The sequence below is a fragment of the Rattus norvegicus genome, chromosome 3 (assembly GCF_021556685.1).
Source record: "Rattus norvegicus strain SHRSP/BbbUtx chromosome 3, alternate assembly SHRSP_T2T, whole genome shotgun sequence".
In the NCBI taxonomy this organism is placed as follows: domain Eukaryota; kingdom Metazoa; phylum Chordata; class Mammalia; order Rodentia; family Muridae; genus Rattus; species Rattus norvegicus.
In genome coordinates, this window is record NC_141536.1 from 72,753,973 (window position 1) to 72,767,530 (window position 13,558).

Sequence of the window (13,558 nt, forward strand, 5' to 3'; positions counted from 1 at the left end):
TGGGGAGAAAGGGCAATACTCCTCTATTGCTGGTGGGAGTGCAAATTGGCACAACCACTATGGTATCAATTTAACAGTTTCTTAGAAATTTGGGGGTATTTCTACCCCAAGACTCAGCTATACCACTGCTGAGCATATAACCAAAGTATATTCCACCATACCCCAAGGGCATTTGTTCACCTATGTTCATAGCAGCTTAATTTGTAATACCCAGAAACTGGAAACAACCCAGATGTCCTTCAACTGAAGAATATTTAAAGACAATGTGATTCATTTACATGATGGAATACTACTTAGATATTGAAAACAATGACATCATAAATTTTGAAGGCAAATGTATGGAACTGGAATGTATCATCGTGAATGAGGTAAAAAAGACCCCAAATTACATTCACCGTATGTAGTAACTAATAAGTCAATATTAGCCATAAAGTACAGGATAAACATACTAGAATTCACAGACACGAAAAAGCTATATAACAAGGAAGTCCCCAGGGAAGATGCTTGAATGCTACTTAGAAGGGGAAATAAAATAGACATAGGAGGTAGATGCAATGGAGAAAACTGGGTAGGAGAGAATATAGGGGTTGGAATTTGGTAGGGGGATCAACACTAGAGAGAGCCAGGGAGAGAGAGCAGAAATCAACACTTGGCAGATGGAGGGTATCTTTATTACTTGCCACATATGTGGGATGTGGGAGCCCCCAGGGAGCATATGGGGGTACCTCTAGCTGAGACATGTAGCAGTGGGGAATATGGCCCCTGAAGTGGCCACCAACTGTAACCAGTCAGGATTCCCAGTGGAAGGATAAGGACACAAGCACACTAAAAAATCTTTCGACCCAAAATGTGTCCTGCCAATAAGATGTGCAGGAACAAAGGTGGAACAGTGTCTGATGGAATGAATGGTCAACCAATGACTGGCCCAAATTGAGACCCATAACATGGGAAAGAACCATTACCTTACCTTATTACTGCTACTCATACTCTTTTATGCTTCCAGACAGGAGCCTAGCATAACTGTCATCTGATAACTCTACCAAGCAGACAGTGGAAACAGATGCTAATCATTAGATTGGGCCTTGTGAAAGAATTGAGGACATAAAGGTGATAGATACTCCACAAGAAGTCTGAGTCAACTCATCTGAATGCTTGGGGGATCCTACATTCTGAATCAACAATGAAATCATAAGCATGATATTGACCTAGCACTCCCCCAACATATTTAGCATATATTGGTCTTCATGTGGTTCTCCCAACAACTATAGCAGGGATTTCCTTGAATCTGATGCCTGGTTGTGGATTCCATTCCCCTAACAGAACCACAGAACTACCTGGGCCGGCCACAGTGTGAAATTCCTGTAGTGACTTTATGTGCCAGGGTGGTACCCCAGAGAAGGGGAGGAGGAAGTCTGAGGGGGAACAGAGAAGTTGGGGAGAGGTGGCTATAATGGGGATACATAGTGAGTAAACATTAATTAATGAAAAGGAAACAAAATGCTTTATAGAATGTGTTCTTTATAAAATACATTTTCATTGAATGTTTAATTTTGTCCTTATCTTGGTTATTTGTAGTGTGTAGTTTCATTCTACTCATTTTTTGTTAATTTCTTTGTTTTTTGTTTGTTTGTTTTTTGATATTTTAGGTTCATTAGTCACATCATTAAATAATTTAAAATGTACTTATTTGATAAAGAAATACAATCGACAATTTTTCTTTTTTTTCTTTTTTTCTCTATCCTCAAAGTTGGTACGTTTTATTTTTATATCTATATATTTTATTAATTAATCTTTTATTTGAATATATATCATTCATGAGATTTTGTTACTTCCATATATTTATAATATTTCTGAAAAATATCTTGATGATTTTTTCTTTTTCTTTTTCTTTTTTTCATTGGATATTTTTATTAACATTTCAAATGTTATTCACTTTCCAGGTTTCTCATCCCTCACCCCTTCTTCTATGGGAGGGTTCCCCCTCCCCAATCACCCTCCTTCCATTCCTTCCCACCTCCCTGCCCTGACATTCTCCTACACTGGGGGGTCTAACCTTGGCAGGACTAGGGGCTTCCCCTCCCATTGGTGCCCAACAAGGCCATCCTCTGCTACATATGCAGCTGGAGCCATACTCTTTCCATGTGTAGGCATTTGGTAATAGTTCAGTTCCTGGAGCTCTGGTTGGTTGGTATTGTTGTTCTATGGGGTTGCAAGTCACTTCAGCTCCTTCAATCCTTTCTCTAACTCTAGCAATGGGGACCCTGTTTTCAGATCAATGGTTTGCTGCTAGCATTTGCCTCTGTATTTGACATGCTCTGGCTGAACCTCTCAGGAGACATGTATATCAGACTCCTGTTGGCATGTACTTTTTGGCTTGGATTCATCAATATTGTCTAGGTTTGGTTAGATATGGACTTGATCCCCAGGTGGGGCAGACTATGAATGACTGTTCCTTCAGTCCCTGCTCCAAACATTGTCTCCATATTTCCTCCTATGAATATTTTTATTCCCCCTTTTAAGAAGGACTTAGCATCTGACTTTGATCATCCTTTTTCTTGAGCTTCATGTGGTCTGTGGATTCTATCTTGGGTAACTTGAGCTTTTGGGCTAATATCCACTTATCAGTGAGTGCACAAATGTGTGTTCTTTTGTGATTGGGTTACCTAACTCAGGATGATATTTTCTAGTTCCATCCATCTGCCTATGAATTTCATGAAGTCTTCATTTGATAACTGAATAGTACTCCATTGTGTAGATGTACCACATTTTCTTTATCCATCCGTCTGTTGAAGGGCATCTGGGTTCTTTCCAGCTTCTGGCTATTAGTTTGACCATAAAAAATTGGTGCTATGATTCATTGTTTTCTTGGGATTTAGATTTTCTCTCTGGGTTTCATATTGTCTGTTCAATGTACCTGTGCAAATAAGAAATATTCCCTATTTTTATGTAGTACTTGTAAACATCTGAAAATATAGTTTGGTTTGTATTATTTTTCACCTCAGAAAGAATTATATATACTATTGATATGAGATAAAAATAAGGAAATCATTACAGAAAATATGGAGAATCCTCTATAAAGGAGTGATTAAAAATAAACAATTAATAATTAATGAACTAAGGATGTTAACTTATTGAGTCTAAAAGGTATTTTCACAAGGGCTGATGAGCTGACATTTATTGCGAAGACTGTGGCTCATAAAGGTTTTTTTCCTTAAACATTTTTTAGCATTTTGATTTTGATTAACATGGATTGTTGTGAAAAATTTCTCATTGTAGCTATATACATGAAATAAAATTAGTGCTGAAAAATATGAATTCACTTATATTTTGCCTACATTTATGATTTGTCAAAACTTAAAGCCCATGATAAATAGATTTTAAAAACATATACATGCACACAACTGATTATTTATTTATTTGTAAAATGTGACATCTATTGCTTTTAGTTATAGGGACAGAATGGAAGATATTACAGTGAAATAATCTGGGTAACAATGAAAATGGATCCATGTTACTAGAGCTTGTGTAAACTTAGAGAAGAGCTTGCAGAACAAATGTTCCCTGAAGACAAGCATGGAGTTGAATGGGAGAATTAATTATTAATGCTAACTAGCAGGGTAGAGTAATTATGGGCAGTATCAGTTATCAAGCATATTTAAATTTTCCTTCAGAGAGTCTTGTACATTTTCAGTACTAGAATGACAAGGCTGGCATTTTTATACCCATCATTTAACTTGTCCTTCACAGTATGCTGCATATGAGTACTGAATGCCGTACAATACTTCATGAAACATGTTATTTAAGACACACTTAAAATATTTTGTGATTTTGAAAATATTACATCAGTTTAAAGTAATTAATTTCTTATGTAAGGCCTCAAAAGATCAACAAGATTTAGTCTCTAGAGTTTCTGTCCCTAAGGCTAGAGTCATAAGTATAAAAATATTTACACTACTCCCACTCACAGTTTCCACCTTCACCCACAAAAGGTTTGCTTCAAGGCTACAAAAGAAAGGTACATATTATCTTATATCAGAAAAATAAGTTCACCTATTTTGATACATTGTATCACTGAGCCAAAATCAGTAACATCACTTTTTGATATACAATATATACTTGAGTGAGAAGGATTCTCTCATATCTTATCTCAATGTTTTATCTTGATACTGTATTCCAGTATATCTCTGTTGTTCTTCCCTGATATTTTAAACTTTCTACTTTGCTACATAAATGAAGACATGATTATTTAAAAACATTATATTATGCTAATATCACAACAAAAGAGAATAATGGGAAGATTAACTTGAGAAATTAATGAAAATCTTTTAGTCTAGTTACAGATCTGTAAATGTGTCTGTATCTTAACATTAATGGAATGATTCTCATATAAAAATATATTCCATGTTTGTCTGTGTGTGTGTGTGTGTGTGTGTGTGTGTGTGTGTGTGTATTTCAGTGTCTGTGTATCAGGATTTCATGCTTCTTTGTCTATTTGTCTCTGACTCTCAGTGTCTTTATGTCTCTGATTCACTATATGTGTGTGTTTGTTTATGTTGTGTATATTCATGTGTTTAGAGAATAACTTCAGCAATGTTCCTTAGATACCATACGCCTTGGATTGGAAGGTAATAAGGCTATGGTGACTAGCCTGCAAGTCACACAAATCTACATATGTTGATGTCCCAATTGCGGCTCATTCTATTTAAAGCTAGCTAACTGGAATGAACCTCACAAGGTCTGCAGGACCACTAGGGAAGTACTCTACAATCTGATCTGTCTTCCCTTATCCAGAAAGTATAATATCCTTTTCTTCTATTCTATGTTTGTATTCTCTATGAAATATAGAAAATTAATGAATATATTTCCTATAAAAGTCATTAAGACTGTTTTCATATAGAAGTTTTCCCAGTGTCAGATAAACAAATTTTTAGATCAAATATGAAATAACAAAAATGAATATACCAATTTGTATATATATATGTATATTATAAATGTGTGACAATATGTTATATATAATACTTACATATTTTACATTGTTATTAAATACAGAGTAAAGAAAATATTATGTTATTTAGGCTATTCATTTATGAAAAAATCATATTAGGTATAAAATTAACTGGAAATGAATACGATATAATTCAATGTTCTTGAAACTATAAACACTAAAACTTGCAGTCTAGCATAAATTTAAGTAAGTAATTGTATTGCCTTTAAGAAGCTGTAAAAATGGTTTAGAATTTCTAAAATGTGTGATTTGTAGTTTCTCTGGCATACCAAAATCCAGATGTTCAAAGAGTAATTTTCTTTTAAAATCAAGAACTATAACAAATTCCTTTTTCTTCATTCTCTGTTTTATTTACCTTTAGAATAAACTACATATTCTGGAGAAGACAAGACATGTTACTAATATATGGGAATAACAGTGGGCCAATGTTCATCCTATTGGGCTTCTCAGATTACCCAGAATTAGCGGTCACTTTCTTCTTGGTGCTTCTCACCATCTACAACATCACTGTTGTAGGGAATATTGGCATGATTGTCATAATCAGAATTAACCCTAAACTGCACACCCCCATGTACTTCTTCCTCAGCCACCTCTCCTTTGTGGATTTCTGTTATTCCTCCATCATTTCCCCCAACATGCTCGTGAATCTTTTTGTAAAAGACAGAACTATCTCACTTTTAGAATGTATAGTACAATATTTTTTCTTTGCTATCTTTGTGGTAACTGAATCCATTTTATTAGCGGTTATGGCCTATGACCGATTTGTGGCAATCTGCAGACCACTGCTCTACACAGTAGCCATGTCTCAGAAACTCTGCATCACTCTAGTGGTGGGATCATATGTATGGGGACTCACATGTTCCTTGACAATGACATGTTCTATTATCCAGTTATCTTTTGTTGGTTTCAACATAATTGATCATTTCTTTTGTGAGTTCTCCTCACTTCTAGTCCTTTCATTATCTGACACTCGTGTAAATCAAATACTTCTGTTCTCACTTTCCACTATGAATGCTGTTAGCACTCTTCTCATCATCCTCCTGTCATATGTGTTCATCCTTCTCACCATACTCAAGGTGCAATCATCCACGGGCCGCCGAAAGGCTTTCTCTACATGTGCTTCACACCTGACTACCATCACCATCTTCTATGGTACTATCCTGTTTCTGTATTCTGTACCCAACTCAAAGACCTCCCAGCTTACATTCAAAGTGGCCTCTTTGTTTTATACCCTGGTGATCCCCATGCTCAACCCTCTGATTTACAGTCTGAGGAATAAAGATGTGAAGGATACAATCAGAAAAAATCATTAGATTAAAATTCTAGCTTTCTCCCTTTCATCTTCTCAAATAAATTTATCCTGTCATAAGTACAGAAGTTTTAGAGAATTTTAATTATAAGATCATATTAAAATTAATAGCTTCTTCTACTGAACAGAAATGGTTTTATTTTGAATAGAATTCCCTCTTTGCTGTATCAATTTTCAGAAATAAATCAGAGATAACAAATTATTTGTATCCAATCTCCAAAACTGAAGTAACATCATAATTTATAATCTCATTGTAATATTTAAATATAACTATCAAGGATACTTTACATTGCATAATAGCATTTCCACTATACCACTTTTTTATGACACCTCATGTAGCTGAGATACAGAGGACATATGATTATTTGATATATATTTTAAATAAACGAATTTCATTATATGTGCATTGGTGAAGTAATACAAAAGTTCCTCGAATTGACTGTGTGAATAACTCTATTTTCTATCATATGTATCTATTTTACTGATTTTACACACTTTTATATGATAGTACACATATGAACTTACAGTAACTATGATAGCTTCTACAAGGCCTATGTAAGTTCCAGACAGTCAAACAGGGTGGAAGGAAGGTAGAAACATATGTCCACCAAAAACCAAATAATGAAGTAACTGTCACTTGAAAGCTTCCAGGAAAGAAACAATTGGTTTCTTTGCAATAATATGGCTCCCTGCTATACTTACCCTACAACATAGCTACCCTACCCCAAAGACTAGATGGGCAACAAAAATGAGACTTGATAAGAGAAAATGTATCTCAAAGTTGAGTGGGAACACATGAAAAAGGTTGAGATAACTGATGGAATAAAAACTGAGGAACAATTTCATAATATGCCTGAAGTCTATGAAATTCTCAAATATATTCCTTTGTGCTTTAAGTAAAGAAATTCAGTTAAGAGTAGATCTTATCTGATACATATCTATACTGATGCATGTGTAAATGTAAAACAAGTGATGAAAATATGGGATTTCAGCAAATAAATAGATAACAATAATCTTAGCCACACCATTGTTTGCTACCCTTCCAATCCCAAATGAGAAATAAAGACATATACCCAAGTCAGAAGGTAAAAAAAGAATAGATTTAATAATAGCCAAAAGGATACTAAATTAGTACTGACAATATATAAGAGTATAATGAATATAATTATTCTCAAAATATTGAGACTACTGAAGAATATTTAAATTAAAATTATTCTTTCTTTCAAAGTTGGTAATGAAAAACAAAGATGTGTTTTTAGAAAAACAAATTGTTGAGATTATACAACTCTCCTATCCAAAACAAAATAGAACTCCTGGCAACAGAGGGAGGCCATTACCAGAAACCACAAGCAATTAAAATGTAGAGTCCCAACGGATATGTGAACAAAGAAGTCTTAAGCCTAAGAATCAGGTAGCACTGAAGAGAAAGGGGCAGAAAAGTTTTAAGAGAAAGGATCAGAAAGTGCCTGTGAGATTGTGTCTCCTAGGCATTTCAGAAGCAGCATCCATAAACTCTCACCAATATGATTGCCCAAGCATGAGGGCGAAGTAATTAGAAATGTATTTGAAGCAAAACAAAGCTTTATTTAGAAGGTAAAAGAAACAATAAAATCATGAGTTAAAAATGTAGTACTGGGTTCAAAAATCTGATATTTACTTTATTGAAAAAAATTTTTATGATTTTCATGGTGTTGTTCCTCTATTGTGTGCATGTGTTCTGCAAGGCATCATGTAGATGACCTGAATAGAAACTTGTATGAGATGATTTATTGGGTATTTGTCTTAAATATACTTTATTTTTTTCTTCTTCTTATTTTTCTTTTTCTTTTTTCTTTTTTTCAGAGCTGGGGACCGAACCCAGGGCCTTGTGCTCGCTAGGCAAGCACTCTACCCCTGAGCTAAAACCCCAACCCCAAATATACTTTAAATAAGTGTGATAGTTAATGATAAACTCTTGAAGTCTATAAATGATTGAATGTACATTCATATATGTCTTCCTAGCTTCTATTGTACAATACTAGTCTATTTACATGATTGCAAAAATATTACAATACCCTGAATGAACTTTTACTGAATGTTCATGGAAAATCTTTGTCTTTGCCCAGATAATTCAAATTTATTATAAAGGAAAAGTTGATTGTGATTTGAAATTCTATGAGCTTATTACTTATAGAATAGTACTGTAAAAGAGAGAATAGTCAATATGTGCTATTTATTACCCATGCATGATTAAAAATACCAGATTTTCCCTCTGTGAACCACTTGGTTGCACTATCTTCTTCAGCCATCTGTCCTAGTACCCAATATTAATGTGTATAATTTTAACTGATGATTAGTCTAATAGAACAAATACATTTCTATATAACTTGAATAATGGAAGAAATGCACAAGTAAATAATCTGTACTATGATGCTACAAAAGCTCAATAAAGATATTACTTGATCAAGTTATTTTGTATATGTGGTAATTATTAAAATGTTATTTGTTATAAATTCTAAACTAATGAACAGATTTTCAATGTATATGCATATGTGAAGTAATAGGAAAGTAGTTTTAGAATTGGTTGTTTGAAGGAATCTTTTTTCTATTGTGTTTATTTCTATTTTTTTGAATTTCACAATTCTATCTTTTACAATGTATCACTTGGAAATTATTTAAATTGTAAGTGCAAGACTAACATTTAAATTAAACACATAGTCTGTTTTTACTTCTGTCCTCCTTGAAAAATCATGTTTTTATTTTGATATAAGCCACAAAAACAAATATGCAAGTTCATAGCTTTTATCCTGACATAAAACTAATGACCATTTTACTCTCAAATTTGAAGAGACCAGTGATTCATAGCAACCCTACGATGAAGATGGTAGAGCATCTGTCTTTCTGAATATAGCTAACTGTAGTTTATAAAATGCTTGACACTTCAATCTATATTTTGTAAATTACAAACTTTATTATTCTTATGGATGCCTAGTGCTCTACTATGAAACACATTCTTCGTGTATTTATTGATGTGCTTTGGGTTCCTGCTTTTGACAATATGCATAGTTTTTCAGTTCTTCATTGGGAAGAAAAGAAGAGTTTGATGATTGACATGATGGCCTCATTGGGAACATGTGCTCTATAAAAGCTTCTGGATAATATAAGGTAGTTTTTAATTTCACCAGTTTTATTTTGTTCCATTTTGCTTGAATTATTTTAAGATAGAATCTCATTATACAGACCAATGCAGTCTCAAATTCTGGCCCCAACCTTCCAAGTTCTGGTACTAAAAAAGCATATTATTACAAATAAGCTTTACTTTTGTTTGTATTTTGTTGTTATTTTAGAGAAAGCTCATTTTTCCATAATAGATATAACAGTACATTTTAACTCACATTGTGTAAAGGTTTCTTTTTCTCCACATGTTCGTAAGCATTCCTTGGTTTTCCACTTTTTAAACAAACATTGTTATTATAATGATGTGATTTCCCATTGTGAATTGATTTGCATTTTTCTGATGTTGAATTTAGATTTATTATGCTTGTCCCTAGTATGTGACCCAGCTTTTTACCTGGCATGTCTATTTGGTTTTTCAGCCTTATAAAGATATTTCTGTTTTGTTTTGCTTTACTTTGGTTACTGAAAATTTGAAGTTCCCTATATATAGTAGGTTTAAACCTGTGACCTAAGCTTAATTTACAGATGATCTGTCTTTTGTATCACAGACCTTTTCCTGGAGACACAATACATACTAGGTTATTCAGCCCAGAAAGGGAACCCACTTATTGTTCCACATTCAAAGTCGAGTGTCATTAGAATTTCATTGAGTCACCAAACGGAGTTGGATGAAGAAATACAGAAGCAGGAATTAGGAAATATCTTCATCATTGAAAACCCCAAGCCAGTGCAGGTGAGGACTCATGAATTCTGCAACCATAGCACTCTCTGAATAAGTAGCTAGTGGCTTACTCTACAGGATTAAGGGTATACTCATGGTTTTTCAGAGTCTGATTTCCAAACAATTGTTTACTTTTTTAAATAAACTTTGAAGGGGTCTTCCTGATTCTTTCAAGTCTCTGATTTAGCAATTCTATAGCATTTTATATATTATTTGAGTCTCAAGAGTCTCCCCTTTCATCTTGAAAGCAATATTTCCAATCAAAAGGAACTGCTATATTTCCTGATCCCATTCCAGAAGCTGTTCTTTTAATTATCTCCTTTATTATACTGAGGTGGTATTATGTGAGTTATTGCAAATATGATAAGGACATTAGGGTCTTGTACTCACAGTAACTGTAGTTACCTGCAAGAGCAAAGTAATTAACATTAAAACATCGATGTGGTAGGGACGCATGAAGTCTCCTAATTGACAGTCTCTTAGAGGTTAATGGCTCTTCAGAGAGGAAGAGTCATTTTTCTTCAAGCGAATGATTCTTGGTAAGTTGTTCATGCTCAGTTAGGATGGCTCTCATCCATGACAGTACAAGGTACTACTTTGGCTTAATATTCTTTAAAAAGATGCACAAAGAATTAAGTTTTGAAAGTGATGTTTTGGAGTATACTAGAAGTTAGAGATAATAGCCTTGGATTGTATGAGATAGACTGTATATGGCTATGAAATTCTCAATGAAGAATTAACAAATATTTTAAAAAGAGTGCTTTGACATCACAGGGAATAAATTGGAACTTTTTAAAAATTATTTTTCATTTTTGATCCACATATCTCTTCAGAGATGTAGATATGACCTATTGTTTCATGTATGTGTCAGACAAATCATATGTATCACCTAAATTTTCTTATTTATTTATTTATTTATTTATTTATTTATTTATTTTTGATTAGATATATTTCTTTACTTATATTTCATATGTTATTCCCTTTACCAGTTTCCTGCCCATAAGCCCCCATCCCCTCTCCCTCCCCCCTATGGGTATTCTCCCCATCCATCCCCATTACCCCCTCCACATTCCCTTGCACCAGATGTCCAACCTTGACAGGACCAAGGACTTCTCCTTTCACTGGTGCCCCAACAATGCTATTCTCTACACAATGAGCAAATTAAACATCTTTGTGGTTTTTCTGAGATCTGTAATATTTTATTATTAATCTTCTTCATATAGAGTGAGGTAACAATCAAGATATTAAAAATTCTCAGCCAATATATTATCAAATATCATATTTCAGACTATAATACTACATGAGAGAGTATTTGAATTTTCATAAAATAAAAGGTATTTATTCTATTGCCATCAAACTCAATTTCCACTCTCTTTTGCAATACGAAGTGTATTAATTTTAATAGAGTCTATTACATCAGGCTTTATAAACATATTTCACATTAAGGACAAACACAAATGGTATAATATGCTTAAGAAGTATAGACTTTAACACCTATAACTTTTTTTACTGTGTCCTTAACATCTTTGTTTCTCATACTGTAGATTAGGGGATTCAGCATAGGGATCACCACTGTGTAAAATACAGAGGCCACTTTGACAGTGTGCCTGGAGTTCGTGGAGTTGGGTACACAGTATAGGAATAGGATTGTGCCATGGAAGATGGTTATGGCTGTCAGATGGGAAGCACAAGTGGAGAAGGCTTTGCGGCGTCCACTGGCTGAGCGCATCTTCAGAATTGTCACAACAATGAACATATAAGACAAGAGGATGATAAGGAGTGTGCTAATCTCATTAAAAGTGGCAAAAATGAAAAGCAGCAGTTGACTGACAGATGTGTCAGAGCATGAAAGTGAAAGGAGAGAGGAGAACTCACAGAAAAAGTGATTAATCATGTTGAAACCATAAAAAGATAAGTTCAAAGCAGAGCAGGTCAGTATCAAGGAACATACTACCCCCCAAGCATAGGATCCCAACACCAGCATGGCACAGAGCCTCTGGGACATGGCTACTGTGTAGAGTAAAGGGTTGCAGATGGCCACAAACCTGTCATAAGCCATCACTCCTAATAGAAAAGATTCAGTTACCACAAAAGTACAGAAAAAAAAGAATTGCACCAAGCATCCTACAAATGATATGGTTCTGTCCCTTATAACTAGATTTATCAGCATCTTTGGAGCAACAATGGAGGAATAACAAAAGTCCACAAAGGAAAGGTGACTGAGGAAAAAGTACATGGGGGTGTGCAGTTTAGGGTTAATTCTAATTATGATGATCATTCCAATATTCCCTACCACAGTGATGCTGTAGATGATGAGAAATATCAAAAGGAGGGGGACTTTCAATTCTGGATAATCTGAGAATCCCAAGAGGGTGAACACAGTCACACTGTTGTTTCCATCTGATAGAGTCATCACTTCTGTTTGTAAGACTCTAGAAGACCTAAAAGTAAAAATAGACTATGAAGACATACCCAGCTTGTTTCATGCTCTTCACAAAGATTGGAGAATAAAGCATAACACTTGTAAAAGGCAGTATATTTATAATAAAGTGTAGATATTGTACATGATATAAAACATAAATACTATAAAGATATACAAAATTAAAATGAACTATTTAATAAGATTATAGACTCACATAAAATATATTCATCATAATTAAAGTAAATTAAGAGATATGGATGGCTTTTAGGCTAGTGCAAGTCAAGTACTTATATATAAATTTTAGTGATGCTGTATTATTTTAATTCACAGAAGATAGGCTAAAATACCAGAATGACTGGCTATATTGTCCTTGTTATCAGTAATAAAAAACCAAGAAATATATAAAATAACTAAAATATATATCCATATTAGAATATTTGAAGTACCAACAATTCTGATAGCTTAGCTTGAATGGTTGTCTTTTTATGAGTTTATTTTCTTAGTACTGTTTGTGTTTATCTCACCCTTCCTTCCACTCTCTTTGGTTCATTTTATGCCTGTGTCTCCATATTCTATTTAACTTGTCCCCTTGTCCATTCATTTTATCCTTGAGTTACCTTAGATATACAAGAATTTTTATTTTATTTTAGTAATGGAATATGAAGGCATTTGATGATAAAGAAAACCAACATTATACGCAAAATAAACTTTATATTTCACTTCGTGGTGAAGAACAGAATTCCTGCTGTATAGTGCTTACATTGGTTTCTTTTATTCCCTTTAGCAAGTGCCTTTTTGGTCACACTATTCTTTCTAGACAAGCTCCCAAGATTATAGGCAAGGATAAGACATTTGGTGACCATGCTTCTGAATACATCATTTTGTCTTTGAAGACATTTGTATTTCAATACCAAAATTGAACTCAAAATGTTGCTGGTGCTTTTT

General features: G+C 33.9%; 2 protein-coding genes across 2 annotated transcripts; one reads left to right on the forward strand and one right to left on the reverse strand.

The window, feature by feature from the left end:
- The first annotated feature begins 5,397 nt into the window (after positions 1–5,397).
- Or5d35 (olfactory receptor family 5 subfamily D member 35) lies at positions 5,398–9,982 on the forward strand. The gene is made up of 2 exons (XM_087655041.1): positions 5,398–6,309; positions 9,926–9,982. The coding sequence occupies exons 1-2, from the start codon at positions 5,398–5,400 to the stop codon at positions 9,980–9,982; spliced, it is 969 nt and encodes a 322-aa protein (XP_087511167.1).
- Positions 9,983–11,662: 1,680 nt separating this feature from the next.
- Positions 11,663–12,604, reverse strand: Or5d18 (olfactory receptor family 5 subfamily D member 18). Its single transcript, NM_001409465.1, has one exon. It carries the CDS (start codon positions 12,602–12,604, stop codon positions 11,663–11,665), a length of 942 nt encoding a protein of 313 aa, NP_001396394.1.
- Between the last annotated feature and the right edge of the window lie 954 nt (positions 12,605–13,558).

Coding starts and splice junctions, on each gene's coding strand:
- Or5d35 (XM_087655041.1), top strand. CDS start 5,398: ATGTTACTAATATATGGGAATAACAGTGGGCCAATGTTCATCCTATTG. Junction 6,310..9,925: donor TGAAGGATACAATCAGAAAA/AATCATTAGATT, acceptor TTTTGCTTTACT/TTGGTTACTGAAAATTTGAA.
- Or5d18 (NM_001409465.1), bottom strand. CDS start 12,604: ATGACTCTATCAGATGGAAACAACAGTGTGACTGTGTTCACCCTCTTG.